At 35.0% G+C, this 16,574-nt stretch overlaps 1 protein-coding gene across 2 annotated transcripts in view; it reads left to right on the top strand.

Annotated features, from left to right (window-relative positions):
* The window catches only part of LOC129001734 (eukaryotic initiation factor 4A-I-like), a 93,829-nt gene that overhangs the window by 13,423 nt on the left and 63,832 nt on the right, over nt 1–16,574 (top strand). For both annotated transcript variants that reach the window (XM_054429144.1, XM_054429145.1), the window contains exons 3-5: nt 1,522–1,669; nt 3,713–3,822; nt 4,735–4,900. In XM_054429144.1, the coding sequence (XP_054285119.1) occupies nt 1,522–1,669; nt 3,713–3,822; nt 4,735–4,900 (424 nt within the window). The remainder of the gene's footprint in view (nt 1–1,521; nt 1,670–3,712; nt 3,823–4,734; nt 4,901–16,574) is intronic.

A 16,574-nucleotide genomic window follows, 5' to 3' on the forward strand; every position in this document is an offset into this window, starting at 1 on the left:
GTCGTGACAGGATTTTGTGTTTTTCCACTAAAGATGCTCTTTTAAAAAGAAACTACCAAAGATATTGCGTTACCATGGACATTTTATGAAACTTCAAATGTTAGTGAAATAAAAAAAATAATAAAAATTTTGAAAAAGGGGGAAAAAAATTTGCAAAGTGCTTTTCCTGAAAACGTACGTTTTTAAATTTTCACTCGTACATTAGTTAACATTATTTGGCTAGGTATTTTTTCCTGTTACTTTGTAATTTGTATTTTTCTAGTCTAGGCTCAGTTTTGACAATGCACCTGTTCTATATGTTATCACATCTAAAAGAATGTTATGTGTAAATGAATAAGGTCTAATGTCTATAAACAAGCACACTACAACAGTTTATATTGACAGTAGAACAGTGTTATTTAATCTCCATAAAAATAACATGAGACTTTTAATTTTACACTTTTTTTCATTTTCACAGTAATTGTTAGGCATACAACTTAGCTTGAATTTAACTAAATTATTTGTTTTTTTCAAGCTCTAAGAAATAGTTTGGGAATAAATTGTAATATTGGAGCTTATTGTTTGGGGGTCAAAAATGGGAAAACCCAAATTTTACAAGATCATAAATATAAAACTTACATTAAACCCTTTCCCCATAGTCCAATAGTGCTGGTTTTTTGAAATTTTTAAAAAAAACTTAGTTTTACTCATTTGTACGAAATTAAATCAAAATCGGATCATTTTTACTTGAGTTGTCCCTCTAACGGACACATAAATATTATGTAAATAAATACTAATATTATAAATGTGAAAGTTTGTGTGTTTGTTTGAAGTTCAATCACACATTAACTACTGGACGGATTGGGTTGAAATTTGGCATGATGATAGCTCACATTCCCGATTAACATATAGGTATATTGTTGTGTCAAACATCCTTTCGGGCTCCGCCCCAGGGGCTCTTTAAGTTCCCCAAGTTAAACTTATGAGTATTCATATTTAAAGGGAATTAAAGAATTTTAGTCAGCTGTTTCAACTAAAAAAGTTGGTTCTATGATATGCAAAAGCGTTAAAAAGTTACAAGATTTACCAACAGGGTGCAGCGCTATATTTTTTGCATTTATGAAATTAACAGCTAATTTGAACTAAGCAGCAACAAAAAACTGTGATACGCAATGTGAACTAACTGTCAAAGTAGGATTGTTATGTTTAGATTTTTAATTTCATGAATAATTTGTGATATTTTGAGAATTTTTGATAATTTATTTTTCTCTATTGTTTATGTTAAGTGGTAGAACATTATGGCTATGATAGATAAACAATGCCTTGATAGATGCAATGATAGATAAACCATCCAGTGATACTACTACTAATAATAATGTAGAATACTGTAAATCTAAAGAATCAAATTTTATCAAACTATGTCCTTCCTCATTGCAAACACAAAGCTTGAGTATAACTACAATAAGCATGTACTTATATGCCACCCCGTATGAAGGACAGGTACTCTGCTAGTATATATATATACAAATGTATGTTAAACAGGTGGTGGATAACTTCAACGACATGAATCTCAAAGAAGAACTCTTAAGAGGGATCCATGCAAATGGTTTTGTGAAGCCTTCTGCTATTCAACAGAGGACCATCATGCCATGTATCAAAGGTCACGATGTCATCGCTCAAGCGCAATCAGGTTAGATATAGTTCTGTCATAGTATGAATTTAGCAAGATCCTTGACATCCCTGATCTGGAAAAGTCAATAGTATTTGAGTTGGATTGTGGGTCAAACCCCCATTTTAGGTTATATCCCTAATTGTAGTGACCTATTTTAAGTATTTGATTTTTTTCCCAAAAAGTAAAACCACAAGATATTGTTTATGCCCGTCTATGATCAGTTTTTTTCTTGTAAAAAGTAAAGGTGTAATGATGAGTGAAATTAGAGGTAGGCCTAGTTGGGATTCAAGGGCGGTTCTAGACCTATATTTTGGGGGGAGGGTCACCAAGGGGCCTGGGGTTTATGGAATACCCCCCAGTAAAGAGGGAGGTCCGGGTGTCCTTTTCTAAGAAAATGCTAAATATGTACTTAGGTGAGCGATTTTTAAGCTATTTTGAGGCATACAAAATTAAATTGACTTAGGCTAATGTGTACAAGATTTCCAGTTTAAATGTTTAAAAAATAAACATGCAATGCAGTTTTTGCATCATTGGGACTTGTGGAATTTCATTAACACGTTGTTTTTACATTGTAGGAATACAGCAAAAATAAAACACATTCAGTTTAATTTTACCGTAGGTCTCATGGTAAGACCTGGACCCGGGAACGATTTACTTTTTCGTCTCGAGGTCCCCAGAGGCCAAAAACACCATCCGTTCAAATTCATATATCCCCCAACCTTATATATGTATAAATATGTCCGTTAGCATGATAACTCAAACAAAAATTATCCGATTTTGATAAAATTTGGTATAAACAAACGTGTAAACCAACATTTATTCTAACGAGTTCGCGAACCAGCATGATCGGACCATGGGAACGGGGGTTTATGGGGTAAAAATGGGTTTTTCCAATTTTTGACCCTAAAAACATACAATTTTGGAATTTCTTTCCCAACCATTTTGTAGAGCTTAAAAAAATAAAAAAATTAGTATATTGAAGCATTGTCGTGTGCCTAATGGTTGCAGAGGAAATTCAAAAAAGTGCAAATTTAAAATTCCCATGTTATTCTCATGGAGAAAATGAAAACTGTTGTAGTTTACTTGTTTATGGATATATTTTGATAAAATTTGGCAAATTTATTTATTTCTTCCTATACTAGTGATGTTTGGTCAAAAAACACTGATTACCTTCCCCGTAGCAGCAAACCTAAGCACTCGTTAAATCTAATGTTCTTTAAATTGGGAATAAATATGTCTTATTTATGGAAATACTAGCTGGCCCAACATACGTTGTCCTGTCCTAATGTGGTTTTATGTCAAATTCTTGTTCATTTTCAAGATGAGCTCGTTCGCATGGCTCAATCACGTCCTGGTTGAAGTTCGTTCGCTACGCTCACCCACCTTTAGGTTGGAGCTCGTTCGCTGCACTCACTTGCCTTCAGTTACATTTCACAACAAATATTCGTAAAAAACAAATGGAAAAGAAACCTATTTGCTAGCTCTCATTTGTTATGCATAGATTTGTTTGTAAAAATTAGGTTATCATTACAACAGCTGTTTCCTTAATTTAATTTAATCAAGAAATGACAAACATGGCATGGTAAACAAAATAAAACATTCTTCCATAAGATTAACATGTAAACTGCAAAGGGCCATAGGACGCTTCCCTTAAGGGTTTTTGAAACGGAAACAGGCTATTATGTTATTCTAGTACCTAAGGAATATCCCTGTAAATTTTCATGCCAATTGGTTCAGTAGTTTTCTAGTTATAAACGCCGTAACTAACACAACTTTCTTTTATATATTAATATTTTAGTAAATATGTAATGAGACAAATTGAAATTTGCTTAGTCTGCAGGGTTTGCTGCGGCGGAGGTATTTTTTTTATGGATAGAATTGATGTTTTTGTGAACCCCGCTTCAAGGCTCCACATATTCCCCAAGCATGATTAGTTTACTCCAAGCAATTAGTTCATCAATATCCCCCCCTCGCACACCTGTATTAAACAAATGTAAATACGAAAACTAATATTTACTAATATTCCATGATACAGTGATCCTAATTTTGATTTTTTTCCAGGTACAGATAGGACTGCTACATTTTCCATATCCATTCTCCAACAGATTGACACATCAATTAGGGAGTGTCAAGCTCTCATCCTCGCTTCCACCCGAGAGACAGCCGTACAGGTAATTGACTTATTTATAATTTATAATCCTCTCATTTGATAATGCGGCTTTGACTTTAAAACTAAATTGATGTATTTATTCTGTCTAAATCAGAATTTAAATAATGGTTTAAAGACTTACTTCAGGCTTATAAAAGTTAAAGACTTAAATCAATGGCTAGGCCGATCTTCGGAGTAAATCCATTAATCACGGCTCCCTGAATACCCCACTTAAAGTTAAAATGTAATGAATAATTGAATAGTTATTTGTGCAACTAGTGAGAAAAGTGAGCAATTGACTCACTCGAGAGAAATCCTTACTCACGAGCCGTAGGCGAGTGAGGAATGGTTTCTCGAGTGAGGCAATTGTACTTTGAACTCGAGTTGCACATTATACTTTTCCTACAGTTACCATAAAACAAATAAATTTGTGAAGAAACATAACCTATTTTTACACAGAAGTGAACTTTTAATATAACATTTAATGTGAAGTGACAAGTACAACAGCTGACCAGCTGATTTACAGCCAGTGCTGCCAACGTATTTCGCGCGCATACGACGTTGCCTGCATGTTACGCGCTCACTATTTCGTGCCTTCACGTTGCAAATCTGGAGTGAGACAAAGATTATAGAGTGAGACATTGTTAACATTGTCTCACTGATGAGCAAATTGGCCACTTAGCTTTCTCAAATCAGTGAGAGAACATGTACATTGTTAGGTAACTGTAGGAAAAATATAATCTTTATGGAGCAAGTTCCATATGTCCTTTAGATGAATAATCAGAAATGTTATGGAAATTCGCTTAGTCTGTAAGTTTTCTGTGGTAGAGGTATTGTATTTTAGAATGATCAGTCTATTAATTTTATAGATACTAGATTCCTTCTTGTACTATATTCAGGAACTATTAATCACATTTTTAAGTTTTAATTTCAGATCCAAAAGGTGGTGATTGCTCTGGGAGATTTTATGAATGCCATGTGTCATGCCTGCATTGGTGGCACGAACGTACGAGAGGACATCAGGAAACTTGAGATGGGAGTTCATGTTGTTGTCGGAACAGTCGGCCGAGTCCTCGACTTGATCAAGCGAAGGGCGTTAAGTGAGTACAATCAATGATCTTGACCAAGGCAGTGTCTTGCTAACCCGTTATGTGATGGCTGGTCGTAATCAGGAGCAGATAAAGCTAAAGCGTTGTGTGGATAAGTGTGTAGGGATGTTTTAATTGAAATTCAGTTTCATCCAAAAAGAGAGCCACAGTATTGAATATACTGTGATTCAATCGCGGACATAGTTTTACAGGGTTGGTACGGTCAGGGAAAACCTGGAAAAGTCAGGGAATTTTGTTGTTCTGGAAAAGTCAGGGAATTTTGGAAAAAATCTGGAATTTCTCTTGAAAGACTACATTTTTTACAGATATGCTACATTTTGCATCTATGTCTCAATACTTGGTCAAAAACATCGAAGTTTGACGAAAACATCGATGTAACAAAAACATCGGGAACCTACCATCGATATAAAAAAAAATCGAACATCGACAGACATTCTATCATCACCCTCTGATTACTGGCTTTAATTGAACGCACCGAACTCCCAGTGTTTCTACACGACCAAAAGAATATAATCCCGGTCACTGGGTTAAGAAATCCTGTTTAATCCCTTAAGATTTTTGATGTTAAATTCTGAGTGTTAAATTATACATATCGTTTTGTGATGTGTCTGATGATGCCAGCATAGCTGGCAAAAGGCCTCATGAAATTAAAAATTCTGAAATATTGGTGAAGTTGTTATTTCAAATTAATAGACATATCGTGTTTAAATAGTTGTTTTAACATTGCTATTATATTTTGTTAAGGTAATTTTTTCGATTAGGATTAGTTTTTCACTAAAATAAAGCATAGTAAATAAAAACGGACGTCATAGCCAAAACTCCTGTTTTATCCCAATCCCCTTCAAATCCCGCTCATGCTCTAAAAATCCTGTTTTCGGGATAATAATCCCACATATGGAAACACTGCTAGTACCGCGGTGCGCGGAAGGATAGGCCTACATTCATCGTTTCAATTTCAATACGATACTGAATACAATTCCTCATTGAATTTATACCAATACTGATTCAACCTTTAATAACACGAGGAAGTCTGGTATTTAAATAGTCTATATGTGAATCCCATGTTAGCTGACTATCTACATATTGCTGAAAAAACTGTATTAACCTTATTACTGTTCTCAAACAACTCTCTTGAATTATTATTTAAGGAAAATATTAATTTTTGTGACATTAACAGACCCAATCAACAGAAGAGGGTAGATCATTTATATAGATTAAGAAAAGAAGGGGGCCAAGGACTGAACCCTGTGGTACTCCCCATTCAACTGACACTTCATCTGACCATCTTCCTTTTATACAAACTGCTTGATTCCGATTTTGCAAGTAGCTTCTTAAAAAAGATAATGGAGGGCCATCAAATCCATAGTACTGTAATTTAGAGATGAGAATATAGCTGTCAACAGAGTTGAATGCTTTACTGAGGTCACAGAAGGTGGCCTGAGCATAAATTTTATTTTCAAAAGAGAGATGAACTTGCCTGACTAGATCGTCCAATGCATTGAGAGTAGATTTTCCTTTTCTAAAACCGTATTGATTGTTGTTAAAGATGTTGTGTATTTCAAAATAATTTCTGATTTGATCGTAAATAATTATTTCCATTAGTTTTCCCAATACAGGTATAATTGAAACTGGTCTTTAGCTCTGAGGTTGGTCCTTAGGGCCTTTTTTGTAAATGGGACAGACTCGAGAGACTTTGAGTAAATCAGGAAAATCCCTTCTGATAAAAGATTATTTATGCATATTGCCAATGGATTAGCCAAAGAGTCAATAATTACTTTTAACAGATTGTTTGACATATTGTACACATCCACACTAGCTGATCTTTTCATCCTTTTAGTGGCACTAAGAATATCACTAGGTGTGATGGCTGACCAACAAAATTTATTACAACTATCAATTTCATATTTTTTTAAAAATTCATTATAAGAAGTGATTACACCTGGAGTCTTAATACTTTCTTTGATCTTGTCTACACTGTCAAGAAAAAAACGATTGAAAGTATTTGGCTCAATTTGCAAATCAGCTGTTTTTTTTAATTTCACAGTTATTTTTTATTACCTCCCATGCGGCTTTACATCTGTTATTACTTTCTTCTATGCACTTAACATTGTTTTCTAGCTTTGCTTCATTTAAACAGTTTTTATATTGACATTTCAGTTTTAAATATTTACACCTTAGGCCAGTATTGTTCACATTTCCAGTATCTTTGAGCAAACCATACAAACACAATAGCCTTTCTTTCATTTGACCCAACTCTTTAGTATACCACCCCTTGTTCAGTTTGTTCAAATACTTAGGTTTGAATACGTTACATTTACTTGGGACCTTAAAATAATTAATATTGTTGATTAGTATATTAAATAAAAATTGGAACTGTATATTACCACTACTCGAATACTTGGACATTAGAGATAACCAATCATAAGTAGACAATTTCAGAGACAGATGTACATGGCTTTTAATTGTAGATAAAACTGAATGGGGTCTTTTGAGACTGAAGGAGATATATTATCTGTAACTAATGGCTCGTCGTTCTTCTGCATATTAACAATAATTCCATCATGGTCTGAAAATGGAAATTTGAACAAACTTAAAAAAGAGAGCCTAGCAGATTTTTGGTATACAAACACATTATCTAGACAGTTTATGCCTCTAGTTGGTGAATTATTTAAATGATAAAAGTTGTACTGTTTAAATAGATTTAACAAGTTTTTTACATTTCTTTTGCTTGTAGTAACATCAAAATTGTGGTTGAAATCACCACCGATAACAATATATTGTAGTTGTTCCACTGAGTAATAAAAGGTAAAAAAACATCCAAAATCCTTAAAAACTCCAAAGGTCTACCATTAGGCGAATGATACAAAGAAACAAATATAGTTTTTAAAGAATCTATAAATACGGATGAAACCTCAAAATCCAATTCCTGACAGAATTGGGTTACATCACACAATCTTGAGTTAAATTTAGTATGTACAAATATACAAGTATTCCCTCTTATATGTTTGATTCTATTGTAGGAGCTAGCACAATGAAAATTATAAGGAAAAGCTAATTTTATTTCGTCTTCCTTCAACCAGTGTTCAGAGAGGCAAATAACATAAATATTTGAGTGAATTAAAAAACTATCCAAAACTGAAACCTTGTTTTTTAAACCTTGGACATTTAAATATAAAATATTCAGAGCATCATTTCGCCTTGATAAAGGTGTATCATTGTGAGCAAGGACCCTGGATGTGTTAAATACAAGGACTATTTACAGGACTAGTTACAGAGAGAGATACAGGAACACTTTTGGCACTTACACTTGTACTCTGCTTTAGTGCCTCACAAAGCGTGATGTTGCCGGGCACTACACTATTACCTTTTACTACGGCTTCACTAAAGGAAAGGGGGCCCGGTAATAACACGTAATATTAATAGGATTTAAAGAAAATCTTTTGATATTGTCTTGTTTGCACTAAAACTTTGTTATGAGTGTGAAATTACATAGTTTTATGAGTGCACCACCGATGGCGCATGTTGACCGGTGCGTATTCGGGAGTTCCTGCCAGTCGACGTGCGCCACACGCTCCACTTGCCGATGGCGCGGCGGGCGGAGAAGTGATGAATACCATACTGTTAGTTATTGGAACTGCCGCATGAGTGCAGCACCCAGCAGGTGGTTTATCAAATGTTCCCGCATTCTTTGGTCTGCCACTGTGTCAGTAAGGTGTTTTGCCTAGATACAGTCTACAAAATGGATAGCTCTGATATTGATCGTGCTATTGATGATGTAAGTGACTTGAGCGATTTTTCAGTGTCGGGAAGTGAATATGTTCCATCTGATAATCACAGTGACAGTCACACTGATGTTACAATTGTAGGCCTAAGTGATGAGTATGTGAAAGTGACGGAAGTGACATTGGACATTGGAATCATAACCAAGTTGAGAAGGAAGCAGGTAACACGGAAAGTGAAGTCGAAGTCGATCCCGTACAAGCAGTGGTGAGTGATATTCACAATGATTTTGTGCGAAATTTGCTTGAATGGACTGAGTTCAAACAATCTTACAATACAATACAATACAAATCATCTTTATTCATCAAGTATTTTATAGCAAATACATGAATTGCGTCACAGAAAGGAAAAGAGAAACAAAAAATTAGGTATACAAGTATCCTACAATACAAAATCCTCTTGTAGGCAATATCCATTCACTGCAGAATCAGGGTTAACACGTGATTGTCAAACTGATGAACCTTTCAAACTATTTTCTCAGTTCATTGATGACGAAGTATTGAACCTCATTGTTACTGAAACCAATAGGTATGCTCACCAGTATTTGTGTAAAAAACGTCCCAAAAAGTGATCACCTATGAAAAAATGGGTGGACTGCACAACAGACGAAATCAAAAAAACTTCTTGGTATTTTAATGATTGTGGGCATTTGTCCAATGCCGCAACGTATAATGTATTGGTCTAAAAATCCTATGTATGGAAACCAGGTTATAAAAAAAACCATGACCAGAGATCGGTTTGATTGTCTAATGAAATGCCTTCACTTCCACAACAACGAAGCGCCCGATTCAAGTGAGCCTCGGCTAGCCAAAATAAAAAAACTTGGTTACCCTACTGAACATGAAGTTCAGGGAACTCCTCGTACCAGATGAAAATCTTGTTATTGACGAATCAATGGTTCCGTGGTGAGGAAGGCTCATATTCAGGCAATATTTGCCAGGAAAATCATATAAGTATGGTGTGAAGCTGTACAAACTGTGCTCGACAAACTGTTACACTTTCAAAATTAAAGTATAAGCTGGAAAGTCTGATATTCTTGCCAATGAGGGCCATGCTGATAAGTGGTAATGGAATTGATGGAAAATTATTGATACATACTTGTCCAAGGCATTCTTTCTCTTGATTACTTATAAGAATTAACTTTTAAATTAATGAGAAACAAAATTATATTAAAGAAAGGAATCCACACTTTTATTTTGATCACACAAACATAAACATGAACACAGCTTAATATAAAAAGTAAAACATATGATATTGAAACAATGTACATTTAAACAGTTCAGAGGCAAAATTGTCAATGTTCCAATACTCCCTTCACAATTTTGAAACTAAATGTCACAAAGTCCAATGTTTACTTTAAGCTGTGTAAACCTTACTCGATTGAGAGGTTTAGTAAGGATGTCGGCAAGTTAATATGTTGTAGATACATGTTCAACATCAACAAGTCCTTCCAAGAAATTTTCTCTGACGAAGTAATACTTAACTTCCCAGGACACGAGCTCCTTCTGGTTTATCCACCAAAATCCAAGTTTTATTTTCATGAATAGACCAACACCATTGCTTCCTTGTGAGACCTTGGAAACATCTGTGTCTCTGATTGAACCAGCATCAGATCAAAATTTCCACTGCTCATCCAACTTGGTACATTTTTCACTCGTTTTCCTTGTCGCAACACGTCTTTTGTGGTTTCATTTTTAGACAATACCACACACTCGTCTTGCTCACCTCCCTCCAAAACAGTAGGAGTTGTCACTTCATCAGTTTCCACTTCCGTGGTTTCATTTTGAGACAATTCATCACACTGCTCACCTCCCTCCAAAACAATAGGAGGTGCCACTTTGTCAGTTTCCACTTCTGTTGTTTTCGAAGTGATGTCAAAATGAACTTCATCGCTCAAAGATGGCTCATTATCAGGAGCAGGACTTCCTTGGGATATCTCAGATTGCAATATAACATCATGGCTAATAAGAGTTTGCCGTTTGCTTGGTACATACACTCTGTATCCATCTCTCAAACCATGATACCCAACAAAGATTCCGTCAATGCTTTTAGCATCCCACTTTTTCCTCTTTTGCTTCGGCTGATGTACAAAGCAGCTAGTTCCAAATACACTGAGGTGTTGCAGACCTGGAACACTCTTACCCGACCACATTTGCAGTGGTGATTTGCCATCTACAGGACTTGGTCCTGTAAGATTAAGGAGGTAAACTGCAGTATTACAAGCCTCACCCCAAAGAAACCTCGGCAAGCCTTTCCTCTGAAGCATAGAACGAGCGGACTCCACAATCGTTCGATTATCCCTCTCAACAGAACCATTCTGTTCAGGGCAGTAGGGAGAAGTTGTACGTATCTTAATACCATACTCCTGAATGGTTCTCATAGTTTCCTTTGATAGGAATTCAGACCCGTTATCAAACAACATTTCTTTTATGGTCTTTCCACCTTGTTTTGCTTCTGCAAGAAAGATGCGAATAGAATCAGCTACTTCACTTTTATTCTTTATGAAAAATACTTGGCGATACTTACTGTAGTAGTCTTTAAACAATACAAAATAGCGGTTTACCTCCAAGAGAAGTGACCTCCATAGGTCCGCAGACATCTGTACTGATCAGTTCACCAACCTTCTCAGGACAAGTTGGACGAGAATGAAATGGACCACGATGAGATTTACCAAGAACACATCCATTACACAGACCCATGTCTCCAGTCACATTAATTCCATTCATCTTCAAAACTTGTTTAACATGGCGTTGATTCTGATGACCTAGCCGTTCGTGCCATAGCTGTAAAGAATCTTTCTTAGATGCAAGTTGTACAGTGGGTTGTATAGGACAAATAGCACGCATGTTAAGAAAATATAAATCCCCATGCAAACGTCCAGTCAATGTAACAATACCATTTAGGGTAAATTTACATCCAAGATTGTCAGCAGAAAACACATGGTTCTTCTTCGCTGCTTTGCTGACTGACAACAGATGAGCTCTAGAATTAGGTACATACAAAACGTTTTCTACAGTCGTTTGAATTAGCTCCTTACCAACTTTAGTTTCAACAACAATGATCCCAGATCCCTCGGCATAACACTTTTTATCAGAAGCATTATCACTGAAGCCAGACATAAGTTGTGGTTCTGAAAATTGTGAATACTCTGTAAAATAATCTTTACACCACGTTACATGATGAGTAGCACCACAATCCGCAATCTAAACGTCCCAATTTGCAAAAGTTAACTCATTCCTGCTCATAAAACTATGTTTTGCAGACACATCCTTCTTATCAGATGTAGACTTCTTTTTAAGTGGACAATCAGGGACCTTATGCCCTTTTTGTTTACACTTAAAACAAAATATCTTAGTTACCTGCTTTTGATTCTGATTACTCTGCCCTTGTTTTTCTGTTTTAACCCTTGTACACATGGGTTTTGAAACATATAAAGCAGTTTTAAGTAACTCCACATTATCACGCTGCTCTATAGTGCGAAGCTTTTCAACTAGTGTTTTAATTGTTCTATCCTTAGATGGTATAGCTTCCCATACATTTCCGAATTCACGAAAGCTTGGCCCCAAAGTAGATAAAATTCTTGCAATTAAAACTCTATCACTAAGCTTTGATTCCTTTTGTTTCTCAAGTGCATCATTTAATTCGGCAAAATGTTTTTGAAGCTTTGCAACATGGGTTGCTATGTCCTCATTAGGATCCCGATCCCACCTAAAAAACTCTTCTAGCAAACGATCTAGCCTTTGTTCACTAGACTGTTCATACACAGATATTAAACAATCCCAAACTTCTTTAGAAGTCGAGCAAGTCAAAACCAGTGTAGATGGTTCATCGCCTAGAGATGACATAAGGTATAACATAGCAGAAGCATCTTTTCTGTCCCAATCTGCAATAGCATTTTGCTCAGATCCAGAGATGTTAGTAATAGGTCTTACTTCAGATCCCATTATGAAACTCAACAAGCCTTGTTTTCTTAACAACAACTGGATAAGCATCTTCCATTTAGTCCAATTACTTGCACCCAAAAGTTTCTCTATACATATCTTTTCATTTGAATTTGCCATAATGTCTAACCAATTTTATACTTGTTCCAAGAAAAAAGTCAACAGTTACAATGACAAAACAATGAAGAAAAATATTATATAGCTTCTTTAAAAGTAATTTAAAAAAATACCTTGTTTGTAGAATAGCCCATAACCTATTGATACGTACTTGTCCAAGGCATTCTTTCTCTTGATTACTTATAAGAATAAACTTTTAAATTAATGAGAAATTAAATTATAAAGAAAGGAATCCACACTTTTATTTTGATCACACAAACATCTCTTATATTAATACGTGAGGGCTGTTTTTTGTGAACAAAACTCCTCCGTTATTTCTGGACCGTTTTTAACGTTTGATGTGTCAAATAATTCGTCTCAGTTCGTAGTTTTGCATAAAGGTTTTAGAATTTTAAAACTCTTACCCTTAAGGGCATGAGACGCTCTCAAAGGTCGCATTTTCCCCCATAAGAATTACATTGAAAACAAATTTAAAAACAAAAACAGCTGTACAGTATATAAAAAGAAACTCATCAGCTTTTTGGAGTTGTTGAAATATTGAAATATTGATGTTTGTAATATTTAAGAGGTTATAGACAAATCTTAACAGTCACAGTCAATCAGTTTTGTTGGAAGAACAGACAATTTCTTGAGTTCAAAGGAGAAATATTGAAAACAAGAGGAGGAGACAATTAATAGGAAATCTTATATGTATGAGAAGAGTAGAGGAGAGGCCTGGTCTCAGAGTAAGGAATCCAGGTACACAATCACTTACATGAATAATTTTTGCCAGTTATGCTAAGCAACTTATTTTGGAAGTAAAAAAAAACTATGAAGAATATACACATCATGTTATCACAGTTGTAAAGTAAACCTACCTAAAGTCAGATCAAATAAATACACGCAAGAAATGTTTACTGGTACCAGCTTTAAGTTGGGAAACATTTGTAGAAAACACTAAAAAATAAGGCCGGGTCCAAAAAATTCAAAAATATTTTTACAAAAAGCGTTTATTATTTCAAAAGGAGTTCAATTTATTATTAAATAGCGTGAGAGTATTTCAATCAGTTACATAAGCATTTAGTCGAGTCTTTCAAACTCATCGACAATTATGACTGTCATTACTGTAGTTTTAAAATATCTTCTGTATAATACAGGTACTTGAAAATTGCTCGATTTCGAGCAACAGGTACACTAGTAAACATGAACACAGCTTAATATAAAAAGTAAAACATATGATATTGAAACAATGTACATTTAAACAGTTCAGAGGCAAAATTGTCAATGTTCCAATAAAAATGAATTGAAAGCTGGCCGTACCTTGTATGCCGATAATTTTTACAACTCTGTAAAACTTGCCAGTTTGCTGCTACAGAACAAAACCTACCTGTGCGGCACATTCCGTGTGGACCGAAAAGAAAACCCCAAGGTCGTCGTGAATGAGAAGTTATCTAAAGGAGAAATGATTGCCAAAGAAAACACCTCTGGAGTGAAGTGTATGAAGTGGAGGGATAAGAGAGTGGTCATGATGATTTCCACGAGACCCGAAGATACAGAAACTCTTGCCAAGTCTACTAAGCGAAATAAAAAAGGAGAGATTATTATGAAACCAACGTCAGTCTTAGCCTACAATCAGGCAAAAAAGGGGGTTGACTTCTCAGACCAGATGGCGTCCTACTACACTCCCTTACGAAAATCCCTTGCTTGGTACAAAAAGGTAGCCTTGGAGATACTACTTGGCACAAGTGTTGTTAATGCCTTTGTGGTATCTAACCAGTTTGGTAGCAAGAAAAAAGATATGCTGTGGTTCAGAGAGAAGATAATTGAGCAACTGCTGACTCCTGAGTCTGCTGAAGAAGAGGGAACGACTTCAGACGTAGGGACACCAGGAGCTGGACGGGCAAACTCTAGGAAACGTAAGCACGAGTTGACCAAGCTGGAGGGACCTGTCAGAAAAAATAGGAAAAGATGCGTTTTTTGCTACAAGGACATGGCAAAAGAAAAAGGTACCGAAACAGCTAGGAAGCTAGCAAAAATAGTAGTAATTTTCTGCAATGAATGCGAAGGAAACTCATTTATGTGTATAGAATGTTTTAATAAGAACCACTAAGAACTAAAGACATGGACTTAACACAGTTTCAAATTATGTAAATCAATTATTAGAGATGATACATATCCATGGCATTTTTCTTTTCTTATTGTAACTCAACACAATAAACAAGCAATCTTTTTATAATAACTAGCCTACATTAGGAAACAATATTTTACATTTTTACACAATTTTGACAATACTGAAGCATTTTTGTATTCAATAAAAGTTGTTCTCGTGTTCTCATTAAATTAATTTGTAATTTATTTACCCTATTAAACATTAGGTATAATATAAGGTAAAAATGTAAGTGTAAGAAAGTTCTAAAAAACGGGACTATTTTTCAAAGTATGGTTTGGTAAAAAAAATTGCACGTGCGCCACAGGTGGCCACAATGTGTTTTTATAAACATAAATTACGAATACACAGTTTATATAACTCAGAAAAGCTCCGAACGCAGTTCTAAAAAGCATAAAATCAAATGGAAACAGTGTGCCACCGGTGGCACACGTCGGAGTTTTGGAAAGTTGGCTGTGCGCCACCGGTGGCGCATGTCGGAGCTATGGTAAGTTCAAAAACTGACAACTAATTTCCGTCGGGCTGAACGTGTTAAAACATATCCTTCCTGAACTTTAGTGGAAAATTTGCAAACTATTTTGTGTGTTCAGTGTGTTGATTAGTGCTGCCATCAAGTGGAAGACTTTTAAAACTACCTTATCTGGGGAGGTATATCCACTTTCTCCTTTTTTTCCAACCATGACTTGAAGCAAGCAACATGTCCAGAGTTCTTTCCTATTGTATATAATTTAAATGTAAAGTAAATTCAAAGTAGTGTTTTCTTTTTTATGTTATTAGTTGTCCTTTAAGTCAACAATTGAAAGTGGGTAAGATCTCTCCAGTTTTTTCTCTCATGTGAACAGTGAACAATAATTATTCCATTTTTTAATTCAGACAAATTTAAAGACTATGTGGCCACTTCCTATCTCTTTCCTTTCCCAACGCCTCAAACATAAAATTAATTGGTAAAATCATTAAACTAATCTGGCCAGATATTATGTACCATAAATTTAAAATAGTTTATTAAAGAAAGAATAATTATGTTCAACCATCATAGGATATATAATCATAGGATATAGGATATTATAGGTTGTCACCATCATAGGAGAAAAAGTGAGGTTAACATGATACAGCACTGACTGTTTGTGATCCTAAAAATTGTTATTTTTCTAAGTTTTAAAGAGGTTTTATTTTAAAATTTGTGTTGTATAATCAAGTCTTACCAATTTATTGCAAATTGAATGGATAGACTGCATTTTTTAGTGAAAAGTTTTCTTTAGAAGCATGCAAATAACACCACATAACCTACAATGAAATTTAGGTAAATAATCTACATGTATGATATAACAGCTATAAACAAAAAGTGCACTTAACTGTCTCCAGTGAATATTAAGTGAACCACTGTAACTGAGATTATCAACTTACTAAAAGATAGGCAGAGAAATCAACATAAACTGCAAGGTCATTGTGCCTAGGCCAACAGTGAAACAGAACTAAAAGGTCTTATCTCTTATCAGTGGGCATATTTTGTCAATTAGCAGACAATATTCCTGAGTCTGTGTAAACCTATTGACCTCTTATTTTTTATTTAAGAGAATTTTAAGGAAAGGAACAATTTACAATAATTTACTTTGGTAAAATAAAAATATAACCCTATCACCCTACAACTATTTTAAGTGACTTTGTTTTTGTAAATTGATTA

This window comes from Macrosteles quadrilineatus, unplaced genomic scaffold (genome assembly GCF_028750875.1).
Source record: "Macrosteles quadrilineatus isolate MER2022 unplaced genomic scaffold, UCM_ALF_1.0 Scaffold_8__2_contigs__length_117827958, whole genome shotgun sequence".
Lineage (NCBI taxonomy): Eukaryota > Metazoa > Arthropoda > Insecta > Hemiptera > Cicadellidae > Macrosteles > Macrosteles quadrilineatus.